General features: G+C 46.1%; 1 protein-coding gene across 10 annotated transcripts in view; it reads left to right on the top strand.

The window, feature by feature from the left end:
• The window catches only part of LOC115090001 (coiled-coil domain-containing protein 9B-like), a 249141-nt gene that overhangs the window by 112725 nt on the left and 112447 nt on the right, over positions 1-23969 (top strand). For all 10 annotated transcript variants that reach the window (XM_029598528.1, XM_029598525.1, XM_029598531.1 and 7 more), the window contains one exon: positions 18365-18517. In XM_029598528.1, the coding sequence (XP_029454388.1) occupies positions 18365-18517 (153 nt within the window). The remainder of the gene's footprint in view (positions 1-18364; positions 18518-23969) is intronic.

The following is a 23969-nucleotide window of genomic DNA, read 5'->3' as shown; positions in this document are numbered from 1 at the left end:
CATTGCTCAGGGTTATCACCTAAACTTTCTTGCTCTTCCACCGGACTCGCCACCTCTGCAAGCATGGAGAGTATCCGACCATTCTGTCCTTCTGGAGCAGGAAGTTTCCCTTCTTCTCCAGTTAAGAGCAATAGAACCCGTCCCTCTCTCACAGTAAGGCCTAGGGTTCTATTCCCGATACTTTTTGATCCCCAAAAAAATCCGGGGGAGTTCGTCCAATTCTGGACCTACGTGCTCTCAACAAGTACCTACAGCGAGAAAAGTTCAAGATGGTAACCTTGGGCTCGCTTCTACCTCTTCTGCAAAGAGGAGACTGGCTCTGCTCTCTGGACCTTCAGGACGCATACACACACATTGCGATAATTCTAGCTCATCGCAAGTACCTCAGGTTTTTAGTAGGCCCAAAGCACTATCAATACCGCGTGCTTCCGTTTGGCCTAGCATCGGCACCATGAGTCTTTACCAAATGTCTTGTGGTTGTCGCAGCTTTTCTCAGGAAAGAAGGTGTTCATGCCTACCCCTATCTCGACGACTGGTTAATCAGGGCTCCAACCCAGCAAGCCGCTCTGTCGTCCCTCAATTTGACCCTACACACTCTAAGAACATAAGAACATAAGAAATTGCCATGCTGGGTCAGACCAAGGGTCCATCAAGCCCAGCATCCTGTTTCCAACAGAGGCCAAACCAGGCCACAAGAACCTGGCAATTACCCAAACACCTAGAAGATCCCATGCTACTGATGCAATTAATAGCAGTGACTATTCCCTAAGTAAACTTGATTAATAGCAGTTAATGGACTTCTCTTCCAAGAACTTATCCAAACCTTTTTTGAACCCAGCTACACTAACTGCACTAACCACATCCTCTGGCAACAAATTCCAGAGATTTATTGTGCGTTGAGTGAAAAAGAATTTTCTCCGATTAGTCTTAAATGTGCTACTTGCTAACTTCATGGAATGCCCCCTAGTCCTTCTATTATTCGAAAGTGTAAATAACCGAGTCACATCTACTCGTTCAAGACCTCTCATGATCTTAAAGACCTCTATGATATCCCCCCTCAGCCGTCTCTTCTCCAAGCTGAACAGCCCTAACCTCTTCAGCCTTTCCTCATAGGGGAGCTGTTCCATCCCCTTTATCATTTTGGTTGCCCTTCTCTGTACCTTCTCCATTGCAACTATATCTTTTTTGAGATACGGCGACCAGAATTGTACACAGTATTCAAGGTCCTCTAATTTCTTTAGGATTTCTCGTCAATTACGAAAAATCCTCTTTAGTCCCATCTCAAACCTTGTCGTTCATTGGGGCAGACTTGGACACCTTGCAGGCAAAAACCTTTCTAACTCAACAACGAGCGCTAACTCTCGTGCCTCTCGCTCACCAGTTGCAGTCTCAGCATACAGCAACAGCTCGCCAATTCCTCGTCCTTTTAGGACACATGTCGTCCTCAGTCCATGTCACACCAATGGCCCGCCTGGCCATAAGGCTCATGCATTGGACTCTGAGGTCACAATGGATTCAAGCTGTTCAGCCTCTGTCGACCGTTGTCCACATCACCGACTCACTCTCTGTCTCTCGCCTGGTGGAAAAATCACAACAATCTCCTCCAGGGACTGCCCTTTCAAGTGCCAGATCCTCAACTCATTCTCACCACCGACGCTTCCAACCTCGGGTGGGGAGCCCAGGTGGACAATCTACAAACACCAAGGGTCTTGGTCTCCAGGGGAAGCCAAACATCAAATAAACTTCCTAGAACTTCGAGCAATGCGATATGCTCTCAGGGCTTTTCAGGAACGCCTGTCAAATCACGTCATCCTGATTCAGACGGACAACCAGGTGGCCATGTGGTACATCAACAAGCAGGGAGGAACAGGCTCCTTCCTTCTGTGTCAGGAAGCTGCGCAGATTTGGGCGGAAGCGCTCTCCCACTCGATATACCTCAGGGCCACCTACTTGCCGGGAGTGGACAATGTCTTGGCAGACAAACTGAGTCGTGTCTTCCAACCGCACGAGTGGTCTCTCAGTCCCTCAGTAGCGGACTTCATCTTCCAATAATGGGGTTATCCCCAGACAGACCTCTTTGCGTCCCCTCAGAACCACAAAGTCGACAATTTCTGCTCCCTCATTCGGAGCGAGCGCTCTCAGCCCAGAGATGCATTCTCCCTCTCATGGGCAACCGGTCTGCTCTATGCATTCCCTCCACTTCCACTTCTTTCGAAGACTCTCATGAAGTTACGTCAGGACAAGGGAACCATGATCCTGATAGCACCTCACTGGCCACGCCAATTGTGGTTTCCAATACTTCAGGATCTCTCCATCCGCAGGCACATTCCCTTGGGAACGGACCCGCATCTGATCACTCAAAACAACGGATGCCTACGCCATCCCAATCTTCAGGCCTTGTCTCTGACGACATGGATGTTGAAAGGTTAATCCTTCAACCACTTAACCTTTCAGATTCGGTTTCTCGTGTCCTGATTGCTTCACGGAAGCCTTCCACAAGAAAATCTTATTCCTATAAATGGAAAAGGTACACATCATGGTGCACCTCGCAGTCCCTTGATCCCTTTTCCTATCCAATCCCAAGATTTTTGGACTATAGCATTTGTCGGAGTCAGGTTTAAAGACCTCTTCAATCAGAATGCATGTCAGTGCGGTAGCCGCCTTCCATAAAGGTGTCGGGGATGTTCCTATATTAGTACAACCCCTTGTAACATGCTTTTTAAAGGGCTTGCTCCACATCAAGCCACCTTTACGTCCTCCGGCCCCTTCTTGGGACCTTAATCTGGTTCTTGGTCGGCTCATGAAACCACCATTCGAGCCTCTTCACTCCTGTGACCTAAAATATCTCACATGGAAAGTGATTTTCCTTTTAGCTATCACTTCAGCTCGCAGGGTTAGTGAGTTACAGGCCCTAGTTACCTATCCGCCTTACACTAAACTCCTGCAGGACCGGGCAGTACTCTGCACTCACCCTAACTTTTTACCCAAGGTAGTTTCAGAGTTCCACATTAATCAATCCATCATACTACCTACCTTCTTTCCCAGGCCCCATTCCAATCCAGGGGAACAGGCTCTGCATACCCTTGACTGTAAACGGGCTCTAGCATTCTACTTAGACCATACAGTTGCCCACAGGAAGAGCACTCAGTTATTCGTCTCTTTCCATCCCAACAAATTAGGGCAACCTGTGGGTAAGCAGACTCTCTCCTCCTGGTTGGCGGACTGCATATCTTTTTGCTACCAGCAAGCAGGTATTCCTTTTCAAGACAGTGTTAAAGCACACTCTGTGAGGGCCATGGCGACTTCAGTAGCACACCTACGATCAGTGCCGCTTCCTGACATTTGCAGAGCTGCCACCTGGAGTTCTCGCCACACTTTCGCAGCCCACTATTGCTTGGACAAAGCCAGAAGACAAGATTCCATCTTTGGCCAGTCTGTCCGTCGTAACTTATTTCCAACGTGACGTACCTACACCCTTCCGCCTGCCCGGTGGGGTTCAGGATGCCCTCTGCAAAATTCTATCCCAGTTGTTGTGCCTGTTGCATGCCGTTGGGTACATTTGGTGCATGTTCGGACATCCTCAGCTCGGTACTCACCCATATGTGAGGACTACCATCCTGCTTGTCCTGTGAGAAAGCAAATTTTGCTTACCTGTAACAGGTGTTCTCACAGATCAGCAGGATGTTAGTCCTCACGAAACCTGCCCGCCGCCCTGCGGTGTTGGGTTCGTAACGTTTTTGTTATTTTATTTTCGGCACTGCCTGTAGCTTTCAAATAAGACTGTAGGGGGGACCCCTTCTGGCTGCAGGGTTAGTGCCATGCTGGCCATGCCCAGTAGGGGCCAGTCAAAGTTCTGGAAACTTTGACAGAAGTTTTCCGTGATTGGGCTCCATCCTGCTGATGTCACCCATATGTGAGGACTAACATCCTGCTGTCCTGTGAGAACACCTGTTACAGGTAAGCAACATTTGCTTTTTTGATATTTGTGTATACTATGATTAGTTTTATGGACTATTTAAAGAACTTTGTTGAATTTGCCCTATGCATTGCTTATACTTAAGTGTGTGTATGCATGGGGGGAGGAGGTTAGATGTTTTTATATTGCATATAGACATAAGAGTGTAAGACTGAAATGTACTCTTTATTTCAAGGCCATGTTCTAAATGGGCATTCAGAAGTGTGGTTGAAATGATAGTTTCAAAATTAATACCTTTGATACCATTGCCAAGGCTTCAGCTCTGATATGTACATTGTATTATTGTGGTACCTACAATTTTGCAGAAGAATTGGCCAGCCAAATAGATTATGGTTGTAGAAAATTTGCATCAAAGAAGCCATATTATAATTGTTCTGTCCCCAGCAGTGGGTAGATGTAGGTATCTGTATATATTGTAGTTTAAATGTGTTTAGTGCAGTCCTCCCTTCTGAGGATTCTTGATGCTGAAACACCTTTTTGTAACCCATGATAAAAGTCTGTGAGCCTTTGCCTTTAAGAGGAGCCTTTGCCCTTAAGAGAAGCTCCCTCGCCCCTCCACTTTCTCTCACTATCGGAAGAGCTTGAATGCCCCTCAATATAACTTGTCTTCCTAGGTGGCTTATAGGCTCAAGGGACTGTCCTTCATGCTCCCCCTGTGTCACATGGTTCTTAGGCTTGCTGCCATTGGACCTTGCCCCCTTGCCCCCCCAGCTTGTTGAGGCGTTTCCTTTAGCAGCTCTTGACGAGAGCTCAGTCTTGCCCATACCTGCTTCTGAGCCAGCAGCGCTCTGTAAAACCTTGTGAAACGATCAGGTTTTTTACCTCCTTTCTTACTGCCTTCTTTTGAAGACTAAATCAGTCTCTTATCCCTCATGCTTCCTACCTCTACCATAAACCAACTCCTGCAACACAAGAGACCTCCTTCTCCCTCCTGCTACCCTGTCTCCAGTTACCAAAGATCTTTGCCTTGGGGCTTGCATTTGAGATGCAACAATTGTAAGTAGAATTTACCTGTACAATAAATAATTTCAAACTTAAAGAATCTTTGTCTTGAGGACTGATTGGAAAGAAAGTTTAGCTACCTGGATGGCAAACTCTGATGTCTGCCTGACCCAGAACAATAATGGAACATGAAGATACAATATGATACTTCACTTGGCTGCTCTTATCTGATGAGATACAAGCACATTCTTGGGGGTTAGACCAAAGGCATCTTCTGCTCAGTTATTCAGGAAGGATTATATTATTAGGTATCCTAATATCATGCTAGACCAGTTATCTGAGAAGGGTTGTATTGGTAGATATTCTGGTTTCCTTTTCATCCTTGGTGGGTGAATTTATGTCACCTTCCCAGCAGAGAGCTACCAACTTTTTAGAGCCATCATCACTGCCTATAATTAGTGTTGAAGACTAGGTAATTTCCAGTATTCTTTGACTTCAGCGGATAGTAGATACATGTCACACTGCTGCCGCAAGATTCTTTGGCTCTCTGGTCTCCAGTCTTCAAGCTCTGTCCCTGGTGAAGCTCGTTTCCAGGGTAACAACTGCCAGGCTACTTCCCCTAGTATAGCGGGATCTCTGCTCCTAGGGTAATAACGTTTGTAAGTGTTTTCCTAGTGAATTCCTTGCTTCTGGCTTACAGGTATTTTGCTGGCATGGTTCCCTGATTGAGCAGGAGCTGGTAAGTGCCTCCAAGTTTCCCTTCAGAGCTTGGTTGAGCATGGAGGGATAAGGACCTGGTAGGTGGCTTGCAGGTCTCCAGAGTGGCATGGTTGTGCCAATAGAGGTCAGGAGAGCTCAGGAGAGGAAGCCTTTGCAGGTTTATTTCTCTCTCTCATGGGCTTGGGTACTTCCTCCCCCTTTGAGCCCCCTGCTTCGCTTCACTTCCTCCTCCCAACTGTAGTTTTTGCTTCATTGACTCTAGACCAGCTGGCTTATATAGGGGGCAGTAAAGCTGTCTTATTGAAAAAGAATAGGTAAAGCCAGCTGCAGTTCTTCAGTGACTGGCATGGCAAAGGGAGAGTAAGGCTGTGAAAGGCAGGGAAGGGGGTTCCTTTAAGTAGGCACAGGTATTTTTTTTGAGGGGTCCAAGCTGGCTGTTTGGACATGTCACCCATTGTATGCTCCTCCCCGGGTGTGAATTTTAGCAGGAGCCATCACTACTGAGGGACTCTGTCTGCCCTAGGTGTTTGATGTTGTGTTTGGGGGAGCTGCCCCCATTATGAGTTGACTGACCTTTAGGAGGGTCCCCCACTACTTATCGACATCTCTGAGTGCATTAGTTGGTGAGATCCACCATCATGGAAGGTGGATTGGTGCAGCCAGAAATTGATTCCTGTATGCGAGAGAGCTGCGGAGTAGGGGGAGTGTAAGGCTATCACTACTATGGCAGACCATATGCCGACCACAGTTTGGAGTCTGAGGCCTGACTCCAGCTGCCATGGCTTTACTCAGTCTCCTGTGACTTCTGCCAAGGAGCCCTCTGGGCCACATGGAGGACTATGGGAGGGAAGGCCAGTTAGTGTTCTTGGATGTGTAGGTAGTGAAAATCTGAGGGGACCATGCAACTGACATGGGGTTCATTCTCAGGTGCATGATTTTTAAAACCATCCTGCAGATCTAGCTTCTCACACATGTGTTGGCACTGCCTAGGGGAATGTCCCTGACCTAGTCAGAAAGTACCATGCTTTGGTCCTGGATCTTCTTCAGTTTGGGCTTTTAAGGCACTCTGTTTAAAACAAAAAAAAGAAAACTTGGCTTCTGAGGATGAAGGGGTCTGGGATTGTTATCTTTCTTCCCTTTCCTTATGCACCTTTCTCCCAGTTAAGTTGTAACTATCTGCAGAAGCTTGGAGGGGAAAAGGGACTTGTGAGCTTCTTGGTCTGGGTTCTTTCGCAGCCCTTTTTCCTTGTGGGAGGGCTGATTTGTGAGACTTAGTCCTTTGGAGGCCCTTTCCTCCATTGGTTCCCCTTGGCTCAGCAGGGGAAGGGAGTGTGGAGGAGGATAGTCCCAAGGAAAGCTTTGAAGAGGGGAAGTTTGCCTCTGAGGAGGGCTCTTCCATCATTAGGTTATTTTTCAGAAAGAGGAACTTGTTTTAATTATCCCTCAAGAAGTTTTTTTCTGCTATGAAGGGTGGGGTTAAAAGTGAAGGGGGCTCTGGAAGGAGACCCCATCCTCAGAGGTCATGAGTCCATTCAAGGCTTTCCTCTTCACAAAGCTGTATACCCTTTCAACAGAGGACAGGCCAGGTCTTGCGAGTGGAGGTTCTGGTATCAACCATGGCCTGCAAGATAGGATGGTAGATACGGCATCTATGGCCTGTCTTAGCAAGCTTCATGCTTCAGGAGCAGTACTGTTCAGAGAGGATCTTAGAGAATTGGTTATGGATCTAGTAGGGCAAAACTCATTAACTTATTTCCATCATCTATAATGGCACCCCCTGCTCCCTTTTCCTCCCCCTCCCCTTTTCTATGTTATCTATTGTTAATGTTTTCAATCTTGGTTCCACTGTAAAGCAATTCTGCTGTTATGTTTTCATTGTAAACCGATATGATGTATCTAATGAATGTCGGTATATTAAAAAGCTTAAATAAATAAGACTCCCAGAAGATAGTCCTTTGGTCTTTCAGAGCTATTAGAAGTTTTGGTCGCTTCAGGCATATCAGCAGGTGCAATCCAGGGAAGCAGTCATCTTTGTACGTGATCAGATCAGCTTGTGCATAAAGTGTATATTTTAAGGATTGCACATATGGAGACTTCCACATCTGTCTGTTTGGCCCATTGAGGGATAGCAAGTTTCCTACAAGATAATTCCAGTAGGCAGTTGTTCCAGTGGTGTTATTGGGAGTGGACCATCATCCTGTTGGACCAGGGAGTCCTAGACATTGAGTTCTAGTACGGGTTGAGTTTTGCCTAGAGTTCACCCTTCCTTCTTATGTTGCCTTAGCTTTTTCCTTGTGTGTCATCCTTCAAGAGTGTGCATTAAAGGTTACTCTGAGGAGGCTCCAAAGTCTGGAAATCATGGTTCCAGTGTTGCTTGAGGCTCAGAGTCTAGTTCAGTGGTACTCTTCCTTTGTAGTTCCAAAAAAAAAAAAAAAAAGATGGTTTCTTGCAGCCCATCCTTGGTAAAGGGGGTCGGCAGATACCTTTGATTATTCTTCTTTATGAAAAGTATTTGTTCCATGTTGTGGCAGTGAGATAAGAGGAGTACTCATTCATGGATCTTTCAGAAGTGGGTTTTTTTTTTTTTTACATTTCCATCAGGGAAAGTATCTAGTAGTTTTCTTCATCTTTATATTAGGAGGAAGCATTTTCACTTAGAGCCTGGCTCTTTGGACTCACCTCAGTGCCAAAGGCTTCACTCTGGGTCAGAAGGACATGACCCACTGTTGTCCTTGCCTATGGTAGTTTCTCCTTTTCTTTTAAGTCAGGCAATCTGTCTTCCAGCATTTCCCAAAAAAATGGGAATTGTCACGGTAAGGATTGCTGACACTTCTTGAATGTTCATCAAGCCATCTTCTGGTATTTAAAGGTGCTAATTCATTTCAGCAAGCTGATAGGTTTGTTATGTTACTCGGCAAACCTTGGAAGGGAGAGGCGGTTTTGTAATTTTTATTCTCCAGGTGGATCAAGGAGATTATCTTCTCTGCAGATATTGCTGAAGGGACTTCAGGTTCCAGAGGTGTTTTGTGCTATTGTTACAGGGATTTAGTCTTCCTCTTGAGCGCAGTCTACAGCCATTGCTCTGGAGTGTATTTGTATGGTGGCTACTTGATCTTCCTTACAGTCATTCATTAAGCACTACAGATTAGATATTCAAGCCAAGGAAGATACTATCTTTGGGATAGGCATTCTCAAAGCAGCTTTGTCATCTTCCCACCCATGCTCAGAGGAGCTTGGATGCTGCCAATGTGTCTGGACTGGTCTAGCAGTATGGTAGGGAAGGAGACATTTAGTCTTACCTATTAATTTCCTTTCCTTGAATCTTGCTAGACCAGTCCAGAACCCTCCCGAGAAGTCAGCTGCTTTGTTCTCATGACCTTGGTTGAGAGTCCTTTGGGTTTTATGGAAGCTTCACACCCACTTTCTGTAGCAAGAACTCCATTCTCTATATCTTTGGCTGGTTACCCTTTTTTTATGTCTTCCTTCTGTCTCCTGTTGGGATTCTGAGAGTATAAAATGTCAGAGGGTTCACTCAAAATGTTTCAAGGTTTCTTAGATTTATAGTTTTATTTTTGTTGGGAGTGTTTGACATAAGGATACTGGCAATTACCCAGTCTGCACCACTACTTATAGACAGTGATAATGTCACTGAAAAGTTTGTGGCTTTCAACTTGCAGGGTGCCATAAACCCACGTCTGAATTGGTCTGGTAGGATTCAAAGAAAGGAAATTAACAGATAAAACTAAATTTCTCTTTATGCCTCCTCACTGCTACTATGATGTGAGTAATATCGTCAGGGAATGTCCTGTATGTGTTCCTGAAAGTTCTGTATATGTCGAATAGTGCTATACATGTGATAAGTAGTAGCATTTCTATATGTTTGAAGTAATAATTCAGTGAATATTTATTTGGTTATTGCTCATTCTGTGAGAAAGAAAACAGGAATTATCTTTGATTTTATTACTTTGACTCACCCAGATTTCTTTTGTATTACTGAATCTTGGTTTTTAGATTCAGATTCTGAATGTTTGAATCAGATCTTCTTTCCTGGTTATTTGGTTGCTTCTCAACCCCAGAAAAAGGGGTAGGGGGTGGGCCTTTTAATTATTTTAACACAGTTTGGAAGGTGTTAGTTGAAAATTTAAGTGATGGATCGCTCTGGAATTTGTTGCCAGAAGATGTGGTTAGTGCAGTTAGTGTAGCTGGGTTCAAAAAAGTTTTGGATAAATTCTTGGAAGAGAAGTCCATTAACTGCTATTAATCAAGTTTACTTAGGGAATAGCCACTGCTATTAATTGCATCAGTAGCATGGGATGATTTTAGTATTTGGGTAATTGCCAGGTTCTTGTGGCCTGGTTTGGCCTCTGTTGGAAACAGGATGCTTGATAGACCCTTGGTCTGACCCAGCATGGCAGTTTGTTATGTTATATTTGGCTCTAAGAAATGCTGATGCTTTTAAGATTTGTTTAACATTGTCCACCAGGCTTCTTACAAAATACTCTCTCCTTTTTTGAGCAATTAATGATCTCTAAAACTAATTTAAACAATATGATGATGATTTGTGATTTTTAATTTGCATGAAGACTCATTTCCACTATCTTCTGTTAATAAGCAATTTTTGAATTTGATGTCCAGTTTAGTTTGGATTCAATTAATTTATCACCCAATGCACAGTCAGGGGTCAAACATTAGATCTGGGTTTTTATCTATTCCTTTTTGCATAAACAATGCCCTATTGATATTTCTATTGAGTAATTTATTTATTGCCTTTTATACTGACGTTTGTTTGCACATCACATCGGTTTACAGAGACCTGAATATGAACAAAACTGGTATCAGAAAATAGAAGTTACATTTCAAAAATTTCAAATATCTCAAGGTTACAACAAACAGTTGGGATAAAAAGGGGGGAAAGAGTATACATTGGTTAGATTGCTTTCTAATCTCTTTTAAATATCCTTGTATTTGCACTAGATAGTAAAAACTTTCTGTGAAGCTTATTTTGAAAAGAGGCCATGTTTATAATGAGCAATTTGCTGACTTATTAAATAACAAACTGTGTCATTTTCAACTGGTGTGCTATAATATTTGGTCCACAGCCACCCCGTATAAAGAAGGGAGCAGGTTATAGCTGTTGCTGCCGACAAGTCTTACTCTATCTTCCCCCTTGTATCCACCCATCTCCCCATCCTGTACTTTATGGCCTCTCCGCCAGCAGAAGTCTACGAATAGTACATCAGGGTTAATCTTCACTGTTTGGCTTTGAGAGTAGAAGGATACTAGAGTTTGCACTTCCACCCCTGAAATGGCTATGCCTGGAGGGAAACTATCTCCATCTAACATGCTCATTGCTGAGATCTCTAGAGGTCCAGCTTCAAGCTTTTGAAATAGCTTGAGAAGCCCTGAAGTAAGTCCGTCCTTCTGCTGAGTCGTCTTTGAGGGAGCATCTTTGGAGGAAGATGGCAGATGCGATTACTCAGCACGTGAAGAGTGCTGTCCAAATGTGCTGAGTTGTAATCAAACAGCCTCCAAAAGGGAAGCTTCTCCAAACATTTGTTGATAGTTGACTTCAATATCCAGAGAGTTGTGTGTCCCATCAGCTCCAAAGTAGGGTCAACTCTAGGACTAGCATACCCTCAGCAATCATCTCCAGCTTACATAGATGGGGGCTGTTAGCATTCATAGGAGTCTCCTTATAAATCAGATGAGATATATTCTGAAGTAGAATTTTCCCCTCTGATGTTTCTCCTCCATGAGCAAGGAGTAAGTTGCCTCTTGGGGATATTTTCTTCTTTGATTTTGCAGCCACACTACTTTAACTTTGATTTTGTGCAGACCATTATGACCTTTATCCCCGTTCTGTTTCAAGTCGAGGAAAAAGTCAGGACATCCTTGTTAGACCTCCTAAAATATCTGGATGCTCCAAGAGAATCTGTGGCTGTGCCTCTTTACCCCCCTCTGCCAGGATGCGCATAAGATTATGTGGTAAATCTCTCATTCTTTCCTCCCAGTGGGTAAGAAGCTGCCCACAAAAATTGTGTCCAAACCAATGAAAGATTTGACTGGTGCCCCCACACCAGTTTGTGGTTGAATCTGCACTGAAATGAAACAGAATGTCTAAAAAGTATACCTTGGTCCCATAGGGTGTGAGTCTCGTACACTGGAACAGTTTGATAAGAAGGCATTGGAATATTATGCTCCAATCCTGCAGATCATCCTTCTAGCCTTACATAGGCCAGCATTTACACACCATTTTGGGACGGGCATAAGGGTTTATCGATCATCTCCATGAAGAAGATTGGGGGGGAATTCTGTTCACTATTTGCTGAAGATGAGAAGTGCAAAATAAAATCTTATCCATTCAGCATATCATGGTCTTGAGAGCCTCTGCAGTGGCTATAGGTGCATATAGACTCTCATTGCTGTGGATATCTAACTTAGGTTAGGATGTGCAGGAAAGGTTTACAAGCATGCATTTTACTGGAGGGAATCTTTGTAGATTTTGCTAAGGATGCTGTGGAAGTTATCAGATTACCATTCAGCACTTAAAGCACTCTTCAATACCACCTCCAAGCCAGCTTCCACATCCAGGAGGTATAGGAATCAGGAACCTCTGAGCTAGTTTTTCCACTGAGAATGTGCCTCAAGGGTTCAGTTTATCCCAGACAGCAAGGGAGATTCAATTTTGCCATTGTCAAGGTGCTAATTCTAAGATCTACACTGCTACTCTGTCAAAACCATGGATAGGTTTTTGACTGAATCTATTTTATTTAGCATTTTTTTTTATATACCGAGGTATAGCAGAGTTGCCTTCACTCCGGTTTACAATTATAACAACCTGTTACATTCAAAAATTTAAAATCTAAATTTTAACAAACTGAGAACTGGCATATAATATTAGTATAAACAAACAAGATATACCAAAGGATAGGTACACTGAAATATCTGAGTTCAAAACATAAAAAGGAAACATCTGTAGTTAGGAAGCAGGAGAAATTGTCATAGGGAGAGATTGAATGTTAGAAGGCTATGGTATTATGTTTTGAGATCATTGTGCGTGCTGTCATTATGAGATTGGCTGAGTAGCCAGGCTTTTAAGTCTTTTTTAAAAGATTTTGGGTTTTCTTGAACGGTTAGAATCTATAGCTTAACATACCAATTTCTGTTGTAGAGAACCTCCCCTGTAGGTATAGACTAAGATTTTATGTAAACTGTTGGCTCAAAATAATCTCCTATAGTTTGGTCCTTCAAATTATATTGTAGGCTACAGATTAATTACATGTATTGGAAATTCCTCCAAATTTTTCATTAAGGAAAACCCCAACTCTCGCTTCACATCAGGAGTGACTAAATTTAGAAATTGCTCATCTTTGCAGGCCAAAGCAAATGAACCTATCCCATTACAGGAGAAAAGGTGAATATTTTTCTCCTAGGACAAGCAAGATGGTAGTCCTCACAGGTGGGTGACATCATCCGATTGAGCCCGACATGGAAAACTTTTTTGTCATTCCTAGAAGCTTTGGCCAGCATACTGAGCATGCCCAGCTTGCTGCTATCCATGCATCCAAGCGAGGTCATCCTTCAGTCTCTTCTTTTCCGCGGTACAGTTGCCTCGTGATTTGTGGAGCTCCTCTTTTTCCTTATTTTCCTTGACAAGTATCTGGTTTTTTTTTCTGGTCTTCCTCGTCTGGTCCCCCTTCGTGGTTGGTGCCTCCTCGGCATGTAGGTAATTTTCTTACTTGTTTCCAACTTTGCTGTCGATTCCCAACTACTCACCTTACGGTGACCGCTGGTCATCAACCACATACTGTCTGGTTTTGATGACGTTGACTGGTTTTCACCAGTGCCTCTAGTGCCTGCGGACCCATGTCCATCACAGATCCGCACGAGGTCTGCATCCTCTGCCTGGGGGCCTCACACGACATCCATGGATGTCGTCTGTGTGACCAGATGACCCCCCCCCCCAAAGGGCATCTGGTGCGCCTGGATAAAATGGAGAAACATTCACCAGGTCCGCCCCCTCCACACCTCGACACCAAGAGGTCGCGGGGAGCCTCTGGATACTTTTCCTCTCGCCATTCCCCTCGCTAGCATTTTGAAAGATCATGGGAATGGAGAAAAAGCTTCAGTGTTGTCACTACTCTCCCGGACATTGGGATCCTCCACTTCTTCGGCACCAGGGAAAGACCGGGCCGAGCACTGTGGGAGATCCTGCAAGCATCGCCACCGGTCGCCGTCAACGCATTGCACTGGTCCAAGCGTGGCACCGGCACCATAACCTCTGGAAACGAGTCCAGGACTTTGCTGAGGGCTTGCCTCATCAACAGAAGAAGCTCTCTCAGCATTGTCCTGCTGGGTCTGAAAGCTGGAAAGCACGAGGTGCGTTCCACCTCTTACATCTTTGAGATGGTGGCCTGTGTAGCTGCAGTGGGCATTGGAGAATGGGCCGGAGAATGACCTGGCTCAGGGTGTCTGACCTCCACCCAGAGGTGCAGGAAAGGCTGGCCGACCTCCCCTGTACAGGTGAAAAATGTTTTGGAGATAAGGTCTGGGATGTGGTGGCACAGTTGAAGAACCATCATGATACCCTTCAACAGCTTTGCACCAGCGTCACTGATGCTCTATCCTTGGCCAGGAAATCCTCTAGACCAGGACCGGGAAGCCTTTCTACGAACAGAGGAAATATTATCCTTCTGCCTCCCGGACTCGTTCGGCACACACACCCTCAAGGGGTCGCCCTCTCCTCTCCAGCATGAGTGCCCAGGCTTCAGCCAGCGCACCAGCATGCTCTAGCTATGGGGTTTTGACTGGCGGCGAGGGAGCGAAAGCTAGCAGGGCATACCCCTGACGCCAGATCCCCCAGTAGGAGGCAGGCTCCTAAGCTTTGCCCATCGCTGGGAAGATGTTACATCGGACTGTTAGGTCCTCATCATCATTCATCAGGGGTTCAAACTCAATTTCATTCATCGCCTGGAGACCTCTCCCCCATGTCCATCGTGGGATTTGCCCGCCCAGCAGGTCATACTTCAAACAGAACTCTCCACCTTTCTTGCAGCAGGTGCTGTAGAGCCGGTCCCTCGCCCCCAACAGGGCAGAGGGTTCTATTCGAGGTACTTCCTCATTCTGAAAAGGACTCACGGCTTGTTCCCCATCCTTGACCTCAGGACGTTGAACACATTTCTCGCAAGAGAAAAATTCAAGATGGGGTCTCTGGGTACGCTGATTCCCCTCCTGGGACTGGCTTTGCTCCCTCGACCTCAAGGAAGCTTATGCTCACATAGCCATTTTCCCTGACCACAGGAAGTATCTCTGGTTTGTGGTGGGGAACACACGCTACCAGTACAGGGTGCTGCCTTTTGGGTTGGCCTCAGCCTGCCTCATCTTCACCAAATCTCTGGCGGTGGCCTACCTCAGACGTTGAGCGTACCTGGACGACTGGTTGGTCAAGAGCGAGTCCCATGTGGGAGCCTTGAGCACACTCTCCCTGACTGTACAGAAGCTTCAAACCTTGGGGTTTGTTATCAACTACCCCAAGTATCTCCTCTTCCCATCTTCTCAGTTGGACTTCATAGGGGCCAGGCTGGATATGGCACAGGCAAAAGCGTTCCTGCTTTGAGATCGGGCTTGCACCCTTGCTTCGCTGGCAGCCTTGGTTCACAGCAGCCGGCAGGTATCTGCCGACCTTCTGCTCTGTCTGCTGGGCCACATGGCAGCTTCCATCCATGTCACCCTGCTCGTCTGCCTATGCATTCGGAGGACTTAGTGGACCTTGAGATCACAACGGCAGCATAGGGTCCACCAAAAAATCCAGCACCAAGAAAAGACTCCACAATGGAACCGAAAACCTCAGGGGAGGCCTAAGATGTTTCACTCCCTTCAAAAAATGGACCACATCGGGATGAGATGACAAGGAATCGCCATTCACTGGGCCTCTGAAACAGGCAAGAGTCACAACCTGCACCTTCAAGGAATTAAGGGCCAATCCTTTATTCAACCCATCCTGTAAAAAGTCCAGAATGAGTGGGATCTTAACTGAACGAGGAAGAACACCAGGCCTCAAATACTCTCCCACACATAGGCTAAAGAAGTGGAGAACATTTGAGTGCAGATTAAGGTGGCAATCGCCACAGAAGAATATCCATACTTCAACAGGTGAGCCCTCTCAAGGGTTGAGCCAAGTCGGATCTTCATGAAGAACTGGTCCCTGCTGCAACAGATCCATGTGCGGTGTAAGACTAGGGAGTATCCACCAGGAGTCTTAGCAGATCTGCATATCACAGACGCGTGGGCAAGTCAGCGCTACCAGGAGTACTAGCCCCCTGTGGCCCTCGATTTTGCAAATTATTCTGCCCAACAAGGGCCACAGAGGAGAGGCATAAAGCAACCTGTCTTCCAGCCAGACCTGTACGAGACCATCTATGCCCAGGGACCACGGATCTCTCCTGCAACTGAAAAATTGAGGAACTTTTTTGCATTGCAAGAAGTTGCCAACAGGTCTATGAACAGAAGGGCCCTAGCGATCCACAATCAACTGAAACACCTCGGCGAACAAAGCCCATTCTCCTGGGTCCAGACCCTCCCTGCTGAATAAAGTTCGCTCTTATGTTGTCTTTTCCTGCAATATGAGAGGCCAAGAGCATCTGTAAATGTCCTTCTGCCCATTTCCTGTGGCACTTGGTTCCTCCCTGGCAATTGATGTAGGCTACTGCCGTCATGTTGTCTGACATCACACGGACTGCTTGACCCTGCAGCCTGTGGCTGAACTGCAAGCATGCCAACCGAACCACCCGAGCTTCCAGGTGATGGATGTTCCAGAGGGACTGTTCGGCATTCCAACATCTCTGGGCTGTCAGCTCCTGACAGTGAGCCCCTCCAACCCTGGAGACTCGCATCTATCATAAGTACTAACCAGGTAGGGGGGGAGAAGGAAACTCCCTTTCTCAGATGAGCCTCCTGCAACTACCACTGGAGGTGAGAGCAGATTTCCATTGGCAATTGGAACCGAGCCAGTGAGACAGCAGGGAGCGCTGAAGAGGACGCATATGCAACCTCGCCCATGGCACCACTTCCAGGGTTGCCACCATCAAGCCGAATACCTGTAGATAGGTCCACACTGTCGGGCGTATGGTGTTCACCAACTGATGCACCTGAGACATCAATTTCTGAATCTGAACTTCCAGCAGGAAAACTTTTGTCCTGCCTGGTGTCGAACCAAACCCCCAGATACTCCAACAGCTGAGATGGCTGAAGACTGCTCTTGGCCAGGTTCACCACCCAGCCAAGCTCCTGCAACAAGGAGATCACCTTGTGTGTCACCAGATGGCTCTCTTCCTTAGACTTGGCTTGATTCAGCCAGTCGTCCAAATATGGGTGCAGCAGGATCTCTTCTCTTCTCAGTGCTGCCGTTACTACCATCATAACCTTGGAAAACATTGTGGGGGTGGTGGCTAGACCAGAGGAGAGCGTCTGAAACTGATAATGGCTCCCCAACACTGCAAAACATAGAAAATGTTGGTGCTCCAAATGGATGAGGATATGAAGGTAGGCCTCAGACAGGTCCAGGGAGGTCAGAAATTCCCCCGACTGCAGGCCATTATCACAGAGTGTAAGGTTTCCATGCGAAAACGAGTTAACTTCAAATGACAGTTGACACTTTTGAGATCCAGGATGGGACGAAAGGAACCCTCCTTCTTGGGCCCAACAAAATAAATGGAATATCGCTGCATACTTTCTTGAGACGTGGGCACTGGAATTACAGCCCTTAGCCTGAGGAGTCTTTGAAGCGTAGACTTCATTGCTTGCTTCTTCTGCGGGGAGCATCAAGGAGACACCATGCACACATCCCGAGGAATACTGTTAAATTCCAGCGCATATCCTTCTCTTGTCACCTCCAGACCCACTGGTATGATGTGATCTCGATCCACCTCTGATAAAGGAGAGAGAGGCGTCTCCCTATCTTTTTCCCAATGGTGGGTTGGCAAACATCATTGGGAATCTCGGGAAGGACCACCACCGGAGCTTGCTCCTATTAGCTTGGGTTGTCCGGGACAAAAGGACTGAGACCTAGCGAAAGGCCAAGTCCTCTGAAAGGTCGTCCCTAAACTGTTTAGAACCCCAGAGACGACCCCTCATAACAAACGGGTGCTGCAACTGCTTCTTAGCCTCTGGCAACCAAGGAACCGGCGATTCACCCCACTTACTGGCCAGTCCACCATCTGCTGGAGACAGAGAATACTGGCAGGCTGGGGTCAGTGCAGGAGTGTATATATACTGCGTCATCAGCTTGCTCTGTCTCCATCTGCTGGCAGTGGAGCATAACTCACTGGTCCTGAGTCCATCTGTCTACACGCTAGGAAAGGAAGGTTTAAAATATCCAATATCTAAATAAAGTGTTTTCCTCAATAAATTCTCCTTATCTTTATAATTCAAATAAGGACATATTTTAAAAAACAAAACCTATAAAGAATTTTCTTCAAAATGTAGCAGGACAAACAGTAGGTGCCTATTCTGTTTTCCTTCAAGCGGTAAATAAATTGCTACCAAGAAATATAGAGGCAATTTATATAGAAATGGAAATATTAAAGGCAATTTTTAAAATGCTTTGACCTAATTTTATGACAGTTTCAATATATCTTAATTTGGTTCCTCAAGGAAGGAGTCTAGGTTTAGTAGGTATGTCTCTTCACTGCTGCTTCCTTCATGGTGCTATTTTGCTTTGTTTTCTAGGGTAAGAGGATAGTTAGTGAAAAATGGAATTCAGAGTGCCTTCCGAGTCCAAAAGAAATCCCTGCTCTCACTGCAGAAGATGTGGATAAATTGTTCACTTTTGGCAGAGGGAGGCGAATGCAGATTGCCATTTCCATGAACAACAAAGCAAAGGTGAGTGCATTCCTAACACCTAGTCAAGCCAATGTTTTTTCTCTTTAAAATTCTTCATTGGTTTAGTAAAAATGAAATACTTTTATCAGGTTTATACATGTTTTGTATCAATAAACACATAATATACTCAGAACACCCTGTTTTCTGTGGCACGAATTAGCTATTTTTGTGGCAATTTTGTATAAAAATTCACATCTATGTGTAAAAAAAAAAAAAAGTCAATTATTTTGTTACGGTTCTGTCCACTATGCAGCCTCCCCTCCACCATGGGTCCTCAGTGAGCACTACGCCCAGTTGCGCAAAATATTTCCTTACTGATCACATGATGCCTCAGCCCTAGTCCTACTTAACCCAGACTGTCCCTTGGTGCCTGTTCATTGAGTCATCTTGGCTCTCTGACTTAGCCAGCCTTATCTTGTTCTACCTTGCCTTATAGCCTGTCTTGTCCTCCTGCCTTGCTCTGTGGCCTACCTTGGCTCCTTCCCTTGCTCTGTAACTTTCAAGGCTTCCTTGCTTTGCTCTGCAGTCTTTTAGACTCTCCTGCATTGTTCAGTGGCCTTCTGGGCCTCCTAGGGTTATCTAGCTGTGTCTCGTGCCCTATTGGGTTTTCTTGTTTGCTGTTGCATATCCTAGTTCTGTCCTGGCTGTCTTGTCCTGTCCCTGTCTTGTTCGGTTGTGTCCTTGTCTTGTTCGGTTGTGTCCTTGTCTTGTTCGGTTCTGTCCTTGTCTTGTCCGGTCTTGTCCTTGTCTTGTCATTGTTCGGTCCTTGTCTTGTTTAGTCCTTGCCCATATTCTTGGTTTAGCTCTGCTTGTATCTAGTCCCTGCCTGTCCTCTTTATCAGCCTTACTGCTAGTGCCTGATTCTAGCTTCCCACCTGTGCCTGACTCCAGCTCCCAACCTGTGCACAGCTCCTAGTCCGTGCCTGCTCCAAACATGATGTTCTGCAGGAGGCAAGACCTACCAGCCTCCGTAACCCAAAGGCTCAACCTGTGGGGGCAGGGGCTGATTAGGCAGAAGACCTGCTCCAGTCCTGCCTTGTGGTCCTGTACCACTTCTGCGGAGGTGCTCCCTGACTCCAGCCTGCCAGACCATGTTATTTATTGAAAACCTTTCACATTGTTTAAAAAAATATATTTAAACTATATATAAATACATTGACCAAATACAAAAATCAACTGTTTATCAAGTAAAGACATGTTACCAACTTCTGACTATGAAATTGAATTGAAATGTGCCACCATCCTTTTTATATTTTCCTGAGAAAATTCTCGTCATCTTTTCAAGTATATAAGCTTATGTATGTTGAAAATCAGCAATTTGGCATGCTGTTAATTACACAGAAAGATACTTGTGCATATATTGGACACAAGGTAAAAGATACAAAAAGGTTGAATTAGCACAAGTTTGAAATTTGTCAACAATAGAGCCAGTTGAGAAGGCTTCTATGAATTGAAATTAATGTCCTCTCTGCCAGCTGTGATACGTCAGCAGTTGCAGACTTCCAAAATGCATCCAGATCTTTGTAGCTGGTCATATATGCAGGTTCAAGAACCTTTGTATAAAGATGAAATTCTAAAGGGACATCTTCATCCAGGAATTGCATCAAAATTATCTTTGGTTTAAGAGATCTTTAAGGGATCAAACAACTATTTTTTCTGTCAAGCCAACTTTACCTCCCCTCATGTTCCTTTCAGGATGGTGGGGGGGCCCAGCAGGATGGGAGGGGTTGGATTAGGGAGAAGAGTGCTTCTTGTCTCTTCTCCTGTGTGTGCTGCAGCCTCAACCTAAAACTCCCCTCTCTCCCCTATTCTGCAGTCATCTTACTGGCGGAAGGGCTGAAACAGGAATCAGAGAGAGAACTGAAATCAGCCTTTCTCACAGGACAAACAGGATGGTAGTCCTCACATATGGGTGACATCGCAGGATGGAACCCTGAACGGAAAACTTTTCTGTCAAAGTTTCTATAAAGCTTTGACTGACACTGGCACACTGAGTGCACTGAGCAAGCTCAGCCTGCAATTATCCCTGTGACCACAGGTGTCTCCCTCAGTCTTCTTTTTTCCGCTCTGCAGTAAGCATAGTGATTAGGAGCACTGTGAGAAATTCAAACACTTTTTCCCTGCACGGGTCTCCCTTTGCGTACATTTATTCGACGCTTGGTGAGTACTATGCCCTGTTTTTCGGTCGGTTCCTGTCACCTCCCTGGCCTGCCAACCGACTGCGGCCTTCCCTCTCCCTATGTTTTCATAGTTAGCCACACATAGCCTGCGAGTGTCCCTCTGTGACACTCTGCCTGGTTATTAGTGCTAGTGAGACAGGGACTTCCACGGTTTCCGTTGCCACCAGGGCCTCTGTCAAATCCAGGTCCTTCAATTTCCTCGGTACCCTCATGCAGTCAATACCCCCATCGCTACCGTCGGTACCCCCTTCCAGACCGTCCTGCATTCTTCGATGCCATCGGTACCCCTCCTCCGCGGTACATTGATGCCATCGTTCCCTGCATCGATTCTATCAGTGCCATCCATGTTTTTCATCCATGGCACTGATTTTTCCCTGGGTTTCATCGATGCCGTCATTGCTCGGATGGATGCCATCGATGCACACCCTTGTGTCGTCGGTGCCATCGATACCCGGGTCGATGCCATCGTCGCCAGGGCACTTCCATTGATACCAGGGTCATTTCCATCGATGCCATCGTCTATTCCATCGGTGCCAATGTCGATGGCATCAATGCCAATGCCGTCAGCGCCCGTGGCCATGCCACCGATGCCGTCGACGTTCCTATCGATGCGGTCATTGACTCCGTCGATGCCAGCATCATTTTTTCCGATGCCATCGATGTTTTTCAATTTCTCGATGCCACATCATTTCCATAGATACCTACGCCGATGCCATCAGTGCTTTCGTTACTGTTACCCTTGCTCTGCCCGGGTCATCAACGTTTTTCATATATATATTTTTGACGATGCCCTCTAGGCCGCTTCAGCCGCCATCGACACCGTCAATACCGACATAGCACCTCCCCGTAATGCCCTTGCCTAAACACAGTGCTCCATGCTTTGGGTTCATATTAAAGCCCCATATTAGCCTACGACACTACATAGTGCCAGGAGCAGTGCAGGCATGCTGACAGTCCGTCAACATTCCCCATCCAAGACAGCGAGGGCATCCACCTCGGCGCTGGGGAAAGACCGGGCCGAGCACCATGGCACTCATTCTCACTGGCACGTTGACTGTCTGCCATTGACGCCATCCAGCACATTGGTGCTATCCTTCTCTGTGCTGGAGAATGCACAGGCCGAGAAACATCACCACTGCCATCGCCACTGTTCCGCACAGTGCTGGCAGTCCTTGGTGCTCCAGAAACACCAGAACGAGTTCTGAAGAATTCTGCACTGGTGTCATGACACATTGAGCCGCTGCAACAAGGGCCGGGTTCACAAGTCATAATGGCTCCCCTGTACCCGAGGCGTGCCCCACAGACATCGGTGTGGGATTGTGGCCCTCCACAAATTACTGTGGTAGCGCCAGCCACACTCAGCCTGTCTCCTCTACCTGCTCTACCATACCAGGTTTCAGAGTTGAGACGGACGTTACGTCCGACAGGCTACCCCTCGATGACTCTTGAAATCCACGGAGCCATCAATCTTCACCGGCTTGTCCTTCGGCGATCCACGTCGGATAGTAAGTACTCTAATCCCACTTCAGCGGCATTCCCATTGAGATCTATTCTTTAATTCGAGCCACATGGCTCGAAAGGTTCTAGGTCGTCTGTCTTCCAAGAACCATATTACTGTCATATATCGCTATTGCCAGCTATGTCAGACACCATACCAAGAGAACCTCTCTACCATTTATTTGGGATTGCATCAAGACATCCTCCCGTTGTCAGCAACGGGACCCTGTACTGATTAATACTCTGGCTTCTGGTTCCTAATTCAGGATCGAAGTTCCAGATGGATTCGCTGATCTGCTAAACACGAGATCCAGCAAATACTGCCTCCAGTGCAAGTCCACCTCGAAACCTGGTGACAGGTCTCGATGTTTTCTTGTACAGCACACAGAAATGCGGGTAAGACTTTACTGCTCACGCTCCCTTGGGAGGTTACATGATATCCAGGTTACATCAGCCCCGCCAGTTGGACACCTCCGGGTTTCTCAACTTGCCGGATGTCAGAGCGGCCCCCCCCACTCTGTACCAATATTCACGGTACACTCCCCCGGATGCTACAAAGTTCAGGAAGGGGGGGGGGGGTTGGGGAGTTTTAATTTCACTATTCTTTCTTTCAACAGAAAGTAGTTACTCTCCGCCCATCCTGGACCTCAGAAATACAAACTTTCTTCAGAAGGCACGGGTAAAATGGTATCTCTCATCACCATGCTTCCATATCGCAGTAAGTAGATTGCCTCTAATCTTTCTATGTGCTTCATGGTGAGTCAACAATATTACAATCCCAAGCTCTGCCGGTTGCACCAGCTTCGGCAACTGGGGTATTTCATTAAATCACTATCGGTGACTGCTGTTTCTCTACGGAGTACAACATCATTCACGCTTTTCCTTGCATGGACAGCTGCATAACCACAGTCAATCCAAGCAAGGAGCTCTAATTTATTCATGACTCACTATAAATCTACTACCTGGGATTGCTGTCACTGCCATAAATCCCTTATAGAACACTTCTGGACACCACAGTCACAACGACCTTCCTGTCCAGCAACCATGCAGACATTCTAACAAATTCCTATATGTCCCTGCACGCATATTCCATAACTTCAGCCCCTCAATTCTTTCATTGTCGGGCCATGGGGTTTTTTCACTATGCACTTTCCTCATAGATCCAAAATTGCTATGGGTTAGGTTCAGTGAAATTTTATTATCAGTGGGTCTAAGCTGTTCATCCGTTTTCGTCCCTCATCCATATTGCAGATCTAGAACCAAAACCTAGTCTGCTCCTGCTAATGCTCGCATTTACTCAGGGTTATAAAGTTTGATCTAACAACATCTCAACCCAATAAGCGTCTGTTCCGCTCCAGGCACAGTTTCACATGAACTTCCTGGAGCTTGTAGCCATGCCAGTACTGCCTCTGCAACAAATCTTTTTGCATACACACAGACAGCATAGGGACAATGTGCTTTTCCAACACACAAGCACGCATAACCTCTTAGCTGCTCTGCTAGGAAGCTCCGCAGCTCTACCCTTGGCCCTTGCTCGCTCCATGCATCCTCGGGCCACTTATCTGACAGACTTACTGAACGCACTAACAGACCTTCTCCATATAGGTTTCCATCCTCTTGAATGGTCTCGGACTACATGTGTAGCGAGAGAAATCTTCTTGCACCGAGGTCAACCTAACTTGCCCTCTGCGTCCGCATCGAACCATACGGTGCACGGATTCTCCTCCCTATACATGTTTCCAATGTGTTCCCATAGGCGCCTTTGTTCCATCAAG

This window comes from Rhinatrema bivittatum, chromosome 4, assembly GCF_901001135.1.
Source record: "Rhinatrema bivittatum chromosome 4, aRhiBiv1.1, whole genome shotgun sequence".
Taxonomy (NCBI): Eukaryota; Metazoa; Chordata; class Amphibia; order Gymnophiona; family Rhinatrematidae; genus Rhinatrema; species Rhinatrema bivittatum.
The sequence above is the reverse complement of the archived record's forward strand: the minus strand, read 5'-3'. Positions and strand labels throughout refer to the sequence as shown.